At 41.9% G+C, this 14,847-nt stretch overlaps 1 protein-coding gene across 3 annotated transcripts in view; it reads right to left on the bottom strand.

Moving 5' to 3' along the window:
* The window catches only part of TNS1 (tensin 1), a 1,287,061-nt gene that overhangs the window by 479,201 nt on the left and 793,013 nt on the right, over positions 1-14,847 (bottom strand). For all 3 annotated transcript variants that reach the window (XR_015308332.1, XM_086954487.1, XM_086954486.1), the window contains one exon: positions 11,516-11,554. Coding sequence is in view for 2 of the 3 variants with exons in the window: in XM_086954487.1 (XP_086810613.1) it covers positions 11,516-11,554 (39 nt within the window). In the remaining variant the exon portion in view is untranslated. The remainder of the gene's footprint in view (positions 1-11,515; positions 11,555-14,847) is intronic.

The following is a 14,847-nucleotide window of genomic DNA, read 5'->3' as shown; positions in this document are numbered from 1 at the left end:
TATCTATATTATGGCTCTAGGTGCTTTAATCAAAGAAGATTATGAGTTAGTGAGAGAAGCCGTGCTTAATTTGAGGTGGTGGTTTCCTATGCTCGGCACAGGCACTTAATTGTCAACACCGACACCTATTACTGGCTGGCACATGGTGGAGCTGTTTGTCAAATATAGAGCCAATCACAACAACAGTTGTTTATTAATGCAATTTACATAAAAAATGACTAATACCTCCTGCCAAAGCCAATCTTATAGATTTGGGGTCCGGAATAGTCAGAATTGTCACACTTGTAGGGGTCTAGAGTTAGTAGGTGTGTTGAAACAGTAATTGGCAGCTCTGACTGTGGCAATGGGTGCGGCAAGCAGAATTTTTTTTTTTTTACAAATTAAGCACTGGGTATCTCTCAGTAAAGGAGACAGTGTTGTGGTAGTGATGTAATACAATTCTGCTGACATTTTCAGAAGGGAGGTTGTGAGAGGCAGGAGTGGAAGTACCTGGAGACGGATGCTGGTGGTGGATGATGCTTTCCACAAGATGAGGATCAATAAGAGGATCGGAAAAAGTTTTGAAATGGGGTAAAAACCTCACCAAAAAGACTGATAAATGGGTGAGGTATGTGGATCAGAATTGAGGGAGGGGTAGACATACATTTGCAGGACAGGAAGGATTTCTGATCAAAGAATAGACAACAGTATTTAAGAATCGGATCAAGTCCTTGGATTAAGTGGATGTATGTCAGTACAATGCGATCATTTTGATCGCGGTACTTTGCATCGCGGATTTTACAACGCAAGTCTTTACAACGACTTGCGTTGGAGGGCACGGATTGAGGAATATTATAATTTTATATTCCAACACCAGTCCACGTAACAGTAGGGAAGGTGTTGGAATATAAAATTACAATATTCCTTAACCAACAGCGCCATCCAGCGCAAGTCATGGTAACGACTTGCGTTGTAATGGCAGCGTGGTAAAGGTCGTGCGGTGTAAACACCGCGTTGTAAACAACGTTTACCGATTAAGTTGGGATGAAGAGTGAGAGGGGGGAAACAAGAAGAAACTTCGCTGGTGCACTTCATGGGAAGAGAAGGGGGAGCTTAAGGAGGGAGTCGAGAGATCTGCTAAGCACCTTGATCTACAATTATTCTATTTATCATGAAGAATGTGTGTTATGGTAGGTGACACAATACTTTTTTTCATGACATGCATATAGTTTTATTTACATTTTGCCTATTATGTGAAACGTGCTTGGGCGGCCAGGTGCATGTATATTATTTGAAACTAACAAAGGAGTAGTAAGATACCTGCTCAAAGTGCTTGCCATACATTTTCTAAAGTTATACGCTCAACTTTGTTAGAGCAACATATGTGGCAAGGCGTGCATGCAGTTTCAAAGTTCTACAAGACATTTTCTGCACAGGAGAAAATTGTGCAAAAAATACCTGGGTATAGTGTTGTGCATTACATTGCCACCCTCTCACAAAACCACCCTGTTGCCTACGGCATATTAATGAACACTGTGTGTCTTTTTATGGTTTAAATCATTTTATTGGAAACCACATCTGTATACGGTGACATAGCAGTTGTATATGATTTCATAGAAAAACAATTTCATGGAATACCATTACTGAGAAACCATTTCATCTAAACTGTTTAATGGAAATTTTCCGAATTAATGCCATTTATCTTTTCATAGAAACCAATTTATAGAATGTCTATTTGTCAAAATTGGCTTTTGAAAGCTTATTTTTTAATTATAAATGAAATTGTTGCGGGCTTTTCATTCAGAAACAGTTTTGTCAGAGATATTTATATCAGCGCTTTACTTTAGGAGACATTAATTCATATTTATATCTTTTACACTGTCATACAATTACTTTGAATGCTTTTAATTTGACGAGCAATCGCCACCCATAAAAACCATCCATCACTGACCCCTCACAACACCTAAACACGATCAGTCCCTGCCCCCCAAAACTGGTCTCCACACTTAAACTACACACATCCTTGAAGCCTAAAATCCCTTATTACTCCCAAAAATCCACCATCCCAGAACCATAAAATCACTCACTTTCCTTTACTCCACCTATTCCTCAACTCTAAAATATGGCTTCTCAAATGTAATTTTCCATTAATACACACGCATCAGACATAGCACCTCTAACTATATCAATACAACAAGACAGATCCCTGAATATCAAACCCAAACCCCACACAGATATCAGAACAAAGTTCCATCCAAAGAAACTCATTGTGAGGGAAGAGACACTAAAGAACAAAAACCTAACTGCATCATTACCATATTAACCCCCCTACTACCCCAGAGAAGATGCCCAACAGCCTAAATCATTCATGAACAACAGTGTCACTCGATTCTTAAAAGAGCATTTCTCAAATGACCCCACCACACTCTTACCAAGTGAGTCTGTAGAATGCTCTAGGTTTTCTACAGCTTTGGAATTAAACAGCGTTGTTCCCGTCGGCTTCTTCTCCATTCCCCGGTGTGTCCCTCTAGTTGTGGCAGTCGCTCTCATGACCCATCCAATTTCTGCCCCACTGTCAAACCTCTATGAGAATGATGTTCCAGGTTCCTCTCAGCTTCTTTGACCGCAGTTGAGACAGTGCTGGTTACTTCATTGGCTTTCCTCTGTAAGGAGATAAGGGGGCACGCCAGCATTTCTCTACTAGCATCGTTGCTGACTCATCTGCTTGAATGCCTGGCATATCTCCTCTTCTAGTCTTAGAGACAATTCCCACTAGATTAAAGTAAAGCTCCTCTTTTTAGTGCCATGGAATGTCTGGCAGATATCTTGATATTTCCATAGGTTTTCCTTACTGTTGGTTCGCAGGTGATCTAACAGCAGTACACCACTCGCTCAGGTCCAGAGGTGGTCACCAGATGACTGGAGATCCTAATATCAGCGCTATGGCTCCCATAGTTTGTAGTTGTAGAGCATGCCACCACCACGCAGTCATCAGGAAACGCCCACACTTTCCCACCCGATTCCACTGGGTCCAAGTTCATTTTTTGTGGGTCCGGAAACCCGGTGGATCTCCTAAAGTTCATGCTCCCCTGCACTCGGAAAGATTCTGATATTCCCTTTGCTGCCCGTTTTCTTTCACTCGGGGAGCAGAGATTCCATAGTCGGTGCCATTGGTCGGGTTAGGGGTGTGTGTGTGTGTGTGTGTGTGTGTGTGTGTGTGTGTGTGTGTGGACGTACCTCTATTATTTAGCCCAAGAACACACAGTGATCAAAGAATTGGTTGACGATATTGGAACTCCAAGGGATGAGGTCTTCCCAGGAAGCGGCCTGCCCTGTATTTCATGTCTTTTATCTTCTTCCGGACACACCCAGCGCACGGAGACTGGTAAATTCAATATATATATATTCAAGATATACATATCGTTTTGTGATTATCTCTGTTCGCTCTGTTCCAGTGTGTGTAACACAGGTTTCCACAGTAGTGATTAGCTGAGTCTCTCCTTCTGGTCTGTTGCGCCGGGACGCCCCTGGGTAAGCTGAGCGCATTATAAATTTCATATTATTATTATTATTAAAGACAAAGCAAATTTTCCTAAATAAATCAATGAAAAAATGTGGGCGCACCATTTCGGAAAGCTTTAGTTTCTACATTCCACCATTCGTCCTTCAATAATGTGGTAAAAAAAAAAATGTAAAACTCTCTTAATAGAGCTTATAAAATTGAGATTCATGCCATCCTCTTGGCCTATGGAGATCGACAAAGTTTTCATTTGCATAGTTCTGTTGCTTGTTTTTTCTTTATTCTGCAGAATTTCAGGTATTTCACACGAAGAAAACTAAATTCTATTTTTTCATATGTCTTAATCACTTTAAATACTTCCTCATGTTTTGTTTTCTCCATCTGCACCTACCCACTCTCCAACCACCTCTAATGCAATCCCATGTCACTCTAATTTGTTCTTTTTAAAGCATTCAATTCTCATGAACAGAAAATCCAATTCTAATCTTCTCTACAGTCACATCTCGCCGGGTGTGGTTGCAAATAAGAAAAAGTCTCCTAAATTTACATACTGGTGGAGCATGGAAGAAGGGGTGTGCCAAACTCTCTTGAAATGTGTGACATTTGGGAATTTTGCTTTTGCTGACTTTTGAAGTTGTATTTTTCGTAAGAAAACCTTGATCAATTCCACGAAAATCTAGTAGATTAAAATTCGACGAAATAGTCTGTAGATAAATCCCTAAATCCTACATTTTAGCCAGGAAAGTCTTCTGCAAAATAAACTAGTATCTCACATTTGCAAAATGTTTGCTTTCTCATACCACAAACCTATCCAAGTGTCTTGACCATGTATATCTCTCAATAGGAAACAGGATCCTTTCCTTGAAGGAAAGCAAAAGACACTGATTTGGTCAAACAGCTCCAGGTGCCCTGGACAGTAGGTAAACAGCTGGTGCTTGGCAGACACATTTTTCAGTTCCCTGTTCTTTGAAGTCCTACGCTCTAAGAGATGGGGCATCTGGTGATAGGGACTTGCCAGAGTAGAGCCACCGAGATGCAGCTGATTACCCAGAGCCACCCACGGCCAAGACAATCCTGAGAGGTTGTAGACGAACTTCCCCAACTTGGCACAAGTGGTTTCTTCATGCGCACAGCTATGGTCTTGCACCAAATGACTCCCTTCTGAAACTGGAAATCCTTTCTTTCTTGCAGACTCTAACTGTGTGGCTACAGCTGTGCAGAAAATATCACTGTGGTAAGCAAAGCGTCCTAAATTTTGGTTCAAGATAGATCTGGAAGGTTAGGAAACCTGCCCTGCCATCACTACAGCGAATGCAGAACAAGGCTGACAGAATGTGTCTACACCTACTAAAAAGTGACCAGAGAAACCCAACACTGAAATACCTCTTTTTGTTTATCTTCAAAATTTCAATTTGAAATCCTATGAAATGCGCACTAATCGCAGTGGAGGAAAGGCCCATGAAATGTGTACAAACGAAAAGCTAGTTAGACATAATCCAGAAACCTCTGGTGAGCCCCTTCACATATGATAAGCCAATGAAAGTTGAAGAAAGAAAACATGGAGACAGGGCCTTTGGAATTCAAGGTCCCAAACTGTGGAACTTCCTCAGTTAGAATCAAATGGTTGACCCAGCAATGCACCCTTGAGAGACTCTTGAAAATTGGAAAGGGTCTATAGGAAAAATGTCCTCAACAATAGGATATTTAGTTCCAGTTGTTCAGTTTGATTCGAAGAGTGTTGGTAAAATTAAAACATGCAAAGCACAGTGTTCAGTTCTAAATGGTCTTAAGGGATCTAGAAGTGAGAAATTTTACGTCCTATCTCCATGTCCATACTAGAGGTGGGCGTTGCAGTAGATTCGCATAGAACGGGGCACTGCAGCGAATGTGTGGGCACATAAAACAAAAGTAAACTAGGATTGTGAACAATTGGTGGAATTGGCGTTTTGGCACCATAAGTGAGATTTCTTTTTTTCAAACTACCAAAGGTAGCAACAACTAATGGATCAAAAGCAACTGAAAGGTAGGAATTGTCTTACAAAGATACGAAATACATATTTATAAGGAAAATGTATCTTTAAAAAATGATTTATGTGGTAAATATTTGTGTCAACCCCATTTTTTATGCATAAATCTCACCCCATGAAAACAATGCATTGGCAACAACCAGTACTTTTTTGTTCATCATAGCAAGCAAAATAAAGACGAACTCATAAAAAAAAGCAAAGCTGTGCTGATCCCTGGTGGGGTGGGCTTCACACCCTGTTGAAGATGAGGATGCCATCCATACCAATCAGGGTTATCGGTCAGCTTGGGTGGATGTCTTTTTAGTTTTTCTTTCACTGATCCATGGTCTCTTTTGATGTGGGGTGAATCTGTGCCCAAGGTGGGACAAGTCAGCAGCAACTTGAATCAGTGAGAGGTCATGAGAAGGAAGCTAGTCTAGGAGAATGTTCGAATGAGGCGATATGTATATACATATATGCATGTCTCATCCCATTGGAAGTGTTCCTTTTAAATTTACCAGTGGGGCCCTTAACGAGCTTCTGGACAGCCTCATATGAGACTTACCATGATGCCCGTATGCGTGGCCCCTCGAAATCCCATATGATGAGGTCATCTCCGATTCTGGAGTGCAGGGTCTTTAGCCACCCTTGCCCGCCATTCTGCATGTTGAATTTCCTTTCCTTTGGATGAAGCACAGTAAGGGCAGTTGTTTTTGGGTGATTTGGTTGTTCGGTGTCTGTTGATATATTGAGAATAACTAGGCAGGAACGATACACCTGTCACGTGGAGGTTGCGTTGTCTGTTGTTGTGCTTCTCTCCCGCAGTTACAACTGTCAACAACCAAGCATCAGGTGAGCCTTCATAAGCAAACATGCTGCATCAGATAAACAGAGCATGTTGGAAACAACTGCTCATAGCTACATGTGCACAACATGTCTGCAGGCCATCTACTTGACCAACTCAAGAAGACATTAAGCAAAGCTCACACATCACTTCAGAACAGTATACATTAGACACACCACTCCGTCCACCAGGGTCACATAAGACTGGAAACCTTGTAGCTGACTAAGCATTTTCCAGCTCAATCGCACATCGATATCGAGCCATAATCGAACATTGCCAGATAACAGTACACAGGAGTCACAACTCATGACATCATCATAAATACATGGCTCCACGCCATGAGTTGAATCTGCATTTGCCACCTTAACCGTGTATCATCTTCAGTTATAATGAAACTTGTAAATCCTTTCTTAAATCTCCATGTCAACCATCCCGAGGAAGTTAACTTCAACCTCCTACAAAGAGACACAGAGTGGCATTAAAGTCACACAATGGGTTAAAATGCTGCAAAATGTAGCAATCTTCTGAAACTAGCAATAGACCCTCCCCCGCCCAAGAGCCAACACCGGACAGATTGAAAAAAAGGACAATGTCTTCCAGTACAAGCCATTGGTTTCATAGAGCAAACCCATAACAACAGGATCTCGCGGGCCACTATCCAATATAATGCATCACGAAATAATATATCACTCTACCCAAACATAGCCAGTCACTATCCGATAGGACCCATCTTTAACATTGCAAACATGAGAAGAACAAGGTCAACAAACCACTTTGACTTCTGGCAGCGGGAATCATAAAACTGATGAGAGTATCTAGATTCTGATATTCAGAATAGGGGGATTGTGCTACAATAATGCATTTAATATAATATCTTTTCCTGTGGAAATTGAAAAACATAGGATATCCTGCAGGGCTCTCTGCGACCGAAATCCAAGGCTCATCTACGGTGGCCTTGTTTTGCTTTGAACGACTTGCACCCCTGGATGCAGATCATACGTCACTTTGAAGCAGACCTGCTACTCACATACCTTACCTCACATACCATACCTTCCTGTCTCCAAAGTTGATGAAACAAGGGGGAGCACAAGTGAGGAATCAGGAATCCTGGTCCAGTCACTATTTCAATTAACATCATCTCGTTATAAGATACTGCGACAACATCTCCGCCCAGTTCGAAAGTCTCCTAAACAATCGTTCATTTTCTAGGAAACCTGAACTTTACATTCAGTATCCAGTCGATATAAGTACAAAATAGTGTCTCTAAGTCCATTATCAAATGCTCCGAACTGTGGAACACCGTGAAGCTGGAGCATCCTTAGATACGGCGAGCTGCCAAAGATCACACAGCGGCTTGGATAAAGATCCAGTTTTCCTTACAGTAGTCAATTAACTGCGCACAAGACAATATTTGCTTACCATATAATACTCTTTCTTTTGTATTATGGCACTCCACTTTTTATAATGTGCCAACTTCTCCAACTGTGTGATATGTTCATGTGTGTTCGCCGTTTGTAAGATGTGTTGGGCAGGATGGACTATTTCACTTTCTATATCTTTCTTTATTAAAACATCCGTGAGAAGTTAATCAGATATGCCAGGGCTTAATCCATCATTTTGATTTTCCACATGAAATGTGCTGTTCATTTATTTTATGAGGAAAATTACAATTAGGAGGAGATTTTCACCTAAAATTCGAGATTTGCTTTCCAAATCAAATTTGTAGTTTCCTGTTGCTTTCCGCTGCTCGGTCTGTGAACCGGGCTATTAGGTCATTCTGCCGCAAGCCAAGGTCTGCATATGGAGCTAGCAGTCCGTCAACCTGGACCAATCGGGATGTAATTGAATTTTTCTCTCCATCGGATCGTCATCCAATCCCGTTGAGGTCTGTGAACACGCGGTCATCTCTGGGCCATGACCTGCGCAGCTGCACAGGGAGGTGGCCAGTGGAGACACGGTCATCAACAAGAAATCACAACGATGTAATTGAACAAAACAAGAGAACATGGATTTTTGGGAAGAAAAATATCACTGGGGAAATGACATTGGCTGTGTGTGACCACACCCTCTGAAACACACAACTGACAGCACCTAGGGTGGAGCTGTGTCTGGGGCCAGGGATAACAGGGCTTTTACAATATGGCCCCCACCGCACTCTCAAAGCAGTGTGTGATGGTAGATCGTTCTCTGTAGTGCCCATAGCTACCAGTAAGAAACAGCTCAAATTGTAGATAATTAACAAGACAGCTCAGGGGGTTGTGGGCTCGTTCCAGAGATATGTCAGAAAACGACAACTCACAGGCGTATTCGCCTCCAACAGACATGACTGGAACTTACATTAGTTGAAGGACAATAATAGAAGCATATTTACTATTGAGGTAAAAAAGACATATCTTCTTTTTGGAAGATGCTGCAAAAATTGTCTAAACTGTTAGGCCTTCATTTATAATTCCTGCCTATACCCTCCAAAAATTCCACCAATTACAAGTTTTTTCCCTCTCTAAAGTGGAGAATAACCACATGGGTCCAGATATACCTGGTTGTTTATCCTAGATTCTAGGGGGAAAGCGCTGTAATTTTCTGCCTGCACTGCGTAGACGAAAAGTGCCTGGTGGGGAGGTCTGGGGAGGGGTGAAGAACATTTATTGGACTGTCCAGATAGAGAACTGTCTTCTGCCTCCAGGGGTGGAAGTGTGCGAGTAATCCTGCTGGCCACAGGTCCTGGCCCTGCAGCCTCTCAAAGGATTTGGAGGCTCCAGACCTGGAACTATTGGGTCTGGAATTTTTGGACCTGATAATTCCGGGCCAGGACACCAGTGGGATAAAAGATGCAGCATTTCCCCCAGAGTTCAGGTGAAATACCTCAACTGGTGATGCGGGCCGTAGCAGCATAGATGAAGAACAGCAAAGACACAAACAGCAAACCATGTTATCGGCTTTCCACAAGATACCCCTTGAGATGCTTTTAAAATGAGCCACTTTTACCCTCATCATTAGCTAGTTACTGGCACTTTACTTGTGCTGGTACCACAGTCCAGCTTCTACGCCAAGAGCCCAGAATGCTGACGTATGTCGTCATCACGTTCTCTGCTCCTTGTTACATTGGCTGTAAGTTCCTGGTTGCTTATTTTGGGTGCCATACACCAAAAAGGATTGGATGGGCTTTGAGTCTAAACTGTCTCCTCGCCTAAGGTCCTTTCTGACCATCGCCCGCCAGTGTGCGAAGTTTGCCCAGTCGGGAATGGGATCAGTTCTGAGTGCACTCAACCCATCACTTTTTAATACTTTAACACTCTCACTTCCTTACTTACTCAGCTACATTGACTACCAGACATTGGGTTTGCCAATGGGTGAAGCGGTGTAGCTGAGGTGTGGGTGGGGCGTGCACAGGATACTCATAGTAGAGGAGGTGGACTGAAAAACATAGTGCGAGGAAGGAGCATGAGCTCTGACGTCCTGTTACGTGGACTTTTTTAAATTTTATTTAAGTTTGGAGGTGCACTCACAAAGCTGTTTTGAAAATTTGTTGTATTTGAAAATATTGTTTTACATCAAGATGAGACCGCCCATTTACCAATTCAGTTTTGATTTATTTAATTTGAAGGAGTTTTGTGTAGCATTCAAAGGTTGTGGTGGAAGTCCTCCGTGAGTGCTCTGTGTAGTGCCCTAGCACCATGATTCTTATCTTGAGGGTCCACAACACATACTCAGAAGGCACACAACTGTTTAGAAATTTAAATACTACTAGAATAATAAATGATACAGACAAAAAATGCAAAATGTCAAATTGGACGTTTCTAAAAGCTCAGTGCAAATGTGAAAGAATTTGAAATTGAAGGCTAAAAATTAAGTGGGTATCTACTGCTTGTGTGGCAGCAGGGCAAGTACAGCAAGCAGAATCTAGGGTGGACGATTGGAGACCTCAGTAGAAGCACTGGTAAACACAGACAAAAAGAGAGCATATCTTAGGAGCAAAAACACAAAGTTATATGGAGGAGTCTAGTATCTGACATCATCTTTTAGACATAAAACCACATTTTGAAAAGCTCTAAGCTTCCTATTGAAATTCAAATATTGATTTTGATTTTTGATGCCCTTTGTTAATTAAATCAAATATTTTACAGTCTGTAAATTTGTTTGATGCCGATTTTATTGCCCGTGTTTGTGCTTTTGTTTTAAGATTAGAATCGTACAACTTGCTTAGGCAAGGGTCTCCGGATTCCAGTAGTGCTACACTATGAGTCAATAGAAGCTAATAGTTTAAGACCTGAGACTTTTAAGACATGGGCAAAGGGGGTAATCTATCAAGGTCCCCCTTGGAAAGTGATTTTCTCTCTGTCCCATCCCTGTTACTCTATTCAACCTCTCACCATAACTCTGCCTCCCTCTACACCGGACTTTCTCCCTAGCCAGTATCATCTTTCGGATTTCTGGTGCCCTGGCATATTTTGCTGTTTTTGTGTAACCCAGATACTGAAAGTTTAAGGTGTAATTCAATATTGTTTTCCATCATGTGGAGATGATTTGGAAAAAAAATGATATTAAAATTCAAAGTTGCTGTAAATGGGGGCCCTGAAATATGTTGTGACCAGGGCCCCAACATTCCTTTAGTTGCCACTGGCTGCCCTAGAGCTTGGAACATTGTCTGGGTTCAGGATCAATGTCCAATGATTAAGTTTTGTGAAATATATTTTTCATTTTAGGTCATAATAAAGCAAAATATTAAATCCTAATATTTGAAGGCTTTTATTAGTGGTGTAGAGGGAATAATTCAGCTACAGCTGTGCATAGTGTTCTAGTATTTCAGGGCATTGTTTTAAGCCAGATTTAGGGCTGTGCAAATTTTATTTAATACAAGTAGATTTTCACTAGTTCTTATGCAGAACACCTGCTTGTAGTACACCGACTCCCAAGTGTAGTTATTGCCCATGTTTCTTGGTTACCCCATGTAACTCACAAGTGTTCTGCAAGGATGTGCACTATGTGGTGCACACCTTACTTACCATTTTCTTGTGAGTGACTCAGCACTCACACTGCAAATTCCATTCAGGTGCAAAATATCTTAAGAATTCCCGATTTTCCTACTAAAGAAATTCACCTCAATCATCAAGTTCAACTCACCAGAATTGACACTTTCAGGAGAAAGGTAAAGAAAAGTGATCTTACCAGCTCAGAGCTGACCGGAGGCGCGCAGACCGAAACAACCTAAAAGGAGAAGAGGGACATGGTTAAAACCAAGAACCTAGAGTTAGAAAAGTATTATATAAAAACACATAATTCTGTCTAACATATATCATCTTTAAAATGCATTTAAATTCTAATCTAAATCTCCCAGGTGGAACAGCACTACAAGAAGGTTGGTGCTGGGAAACAGTTACGCATCACCCTGCTTCAAAGACTACACACCTGTCACCGATTGGCTGCACCACACTACCCAGAAGCGCTTATACCTGCCATGTAGCCCAATCATCTTCAAATTTGACCCATAAATCGTAAACAGCCAGGCAGCCTGTCCTTCCGTCAGCCACTGACCTCCAACAGCTGCCCAAAACAAGGCCACCTATTATAGCAAGCGTACATAAGCTGAATAAATGTATATCAAGTGAGCAACGGTGGTAAATTGCATTTGTCGTGCCAACTTGTCGATGGACTCACACAAGGCAGAGATCCCGCACCCATCCTGCACTGTAGATAAAAAGGGGCAAAAATGGGAATATTGGAAATCGACATTTACCGGATAAGATATGCAGCTATTCTGCATTCTGGTGACATAAGTCTAGTGTTAGAATCCTCCAGGGTTGACCCAGCCCATGATGCCATGTCTGGGAGTCTTGCTGATGAACAGCAGGGGGGTTCCCTGGCTTACTGGCTGCAACAGTCAAACCACAAATTGGGATATTTCCTATGAGGAAGTAGTTGTGTATCAATTCGGCTCTGTTCAATCTATCAACAAAAAAACCACAAAGGGCCTCATTTGTAACATCTTGGTGCAGGGCAGTCCCACAGGCTTCTTGCTGTGTTGCGCTATGAGATACAGTGCATTCCTGTCCTCTTACACTGCTCTGCCGCAAAAATGGCTGCCTAGCGCCAATGCAGACACCCTTGCACCATGGTGCACGGATGCCTGTCTTGAAATCAGGTTGATATTGTGGAAGAAAGGATACATTCCTTCACAAAACAACCCTTACACCGCCATCTATAAGTATGGCATGGAGATATCCCAGCTTCGGATCTTTTGCAAAAAACTTAAAGCCACCAAAATGATCACAGAGAATGGTTTACAGATGTGAGAAAAGGAACTGATCACACAATAAACAGAGAATGGTTGACATGCGTTCCTGATTACGGTAAAAAAAATCAAAGACATTTATAACACTTTTTCTCCCCTGACAATAAATTACCACCATAAATTTAAAGAAACAAATCTTGGATCAGGGTGAGAGAAATACATTCCCATTTACAGAATCTTTTTCCCTTAAACCCTGCAGTTAAATTTTCATTACAGAAAGTATAGTGGCCATAGCTCCACCACTTGGCACCTCTCAGCATCATGCATCGTTCACCCACATGTGATCGTCGCGTCTTTAGTGCTCCACACCAAATGAAATTACCCAAGCGCTTTAAAAGGATCCTGTTATGATAAGGATAATCAGGGAAGCAAGGCCTGGATCACTCCATGGAAAGGAGGACAGGTTCCTTGGCCACAGCTGAGCTGAGTGAGGTGAGTGATTCTTTCACAAGGAGGATTGCAGGTCACTTGTCAGTTCGTCATTCAGACGCCTACGCCGGTCTTCCATCCACCACTCAAGCTCTCACCGCTCCTACTCTTTCAAAGCTTCGTCGCAGTCTCAGCACAAATGCAATGACAGCTCACGTGCAGGCACGGTCCTCTTTGCTGAAGGTCACCAAGTTCTCCACCTCTGGTTGTGACAATGTACTTTACCGCAGCTTGCCACTTTCCTCTCATTGGCTTTTTTTATTTATCATCACAAAGTTCTCTGATTCCACGATTGAGTGGTTAGTAGCGCTTTACAAAAGCCTTTAAAATGACATGTAATAAGTCACTATTTAGTGGTATGCAGACAAGCAGTGTGTTTGGTTAGTAGACAGGTGGAGAAGGTAAGGTGAGGGGTTCGTCTTCATTCTCAGACATTGGAACCATCTACCTGCCACTCACGGGTCAAATAGACCAGGCTATTGATTTTGCTATTTGTGATTACATATATAGCTTCTGTTTCCCTGCCACCCTGCAGCACTCTTCCTCCTGCTTGGGCAGTGCTGTATTTTGAGGGTCTCTTTAGAATCCAGTCTGTTCTATGCATTTCAGTGTGTTTTAGAATCAGTTCAAAGCCACCAAACGTCTCTTGGAGCTTTATATAGTGGGAACATACATGTCCACAACGCCCCCCACCCCCTTGTTCTCTAGCTACACTTCAGGGGCAGGTCATGTTTGAGCCACCCCTCCCTGATGACCATGAAACCTCAATGTCTAGGGACACTTATCGAGTGACAAATGTATTGTCTGTTGTGCTGTTTTTTTTTTTGTTTTTAGAATTGACAATAGCTCTTTCCAATATCGCATTATTCCTTTTCTTAAATATACACCAACATGCTTATGATTCTCCTCTCCTAGGATTCATAACAAAACTGATAAAATATGATGTTTTCTGTTTTATTTTTGTATGCATGCATGTATTTATTATTTAATGTATAGAACGGACTTGACATGAAGGTGACAGAGTTCCTCACATCTATAAGGGGTGAAATCGATGCATCCCATTCCAGCCTCCAGATACAGAAACATGTCTCCAGTTGGTAAAAGGGTAGCACAATCTCTCTTGCACAATTCTTCCCCTCAACTAGTGCCTGTTTACTAGAGGTTTAAAGATAATCCATTATTATGACATTAAACAATTATTTCTACTCCCTTTGTTGCTCTAAGTTTATAAAATGTTGTTTTTAGCATAGACAAAAAAATGTTTTGGATCTGCCCCAAAAATGCCTCGCTTGCAAAGTTTATGCTTTGACATGCGGGGTTTAGCAAACACGAGGCTCCTTCTGGACTGTTATTCCACTCTGTGGGTTTGTTTATTGTGCGGTTTCATCCCAGGCTCACATGAATCAATGATTCACAGTCGTGTGTTTGTTTCCATGGGGACAGGGTGCGGATCAGTGACCAAAAGAACTGGAAAACACCCACTTCTCTTACCCTGATTAAAGGAGCATCATGGGTTTCAGAGAGGCTAGGCTGAGCAGAAGACACTTTGGCATGGGAATGCTGGCCACGGTTCAAGTGGAAGACTTAGGACTAAAATTATATGATGCAAAATAAAATCTAAAAAAGCACATTTTACTTTCCAAGACAAAGAAAGCGGGGGGGGGAGGGGGGTCCCTTAAATGACGTCATTCCAATAATATGGATTAGATTCTTCTCGGTATTTTGTACTAAGTTGTAGATTTCTTTTTGCAGAGCTAGGAAGACTCGAATTTGGGTGTGG

Source organism: Lissotriton vulgaris, chromosome 2_1 (genome assembly GCF_964263255.1).
Source record: "Lissotriton vulgaris chromosome 2_1, aLisVul1.2, whole genome shotgun sequence".
In the NCBI taxonomy this organism is placed as follows: Eukaryota; Metazoa; Chordata; class Amphibia; order Caudata; family Salamandridae; genus Lissotriton; species Lissotriton vulgaris.
The sequence above is the reverse complement of the archived record's forward strand: the minus strand, read 5'-3'. Positions and strand labels throughout refer to the sequence as shown.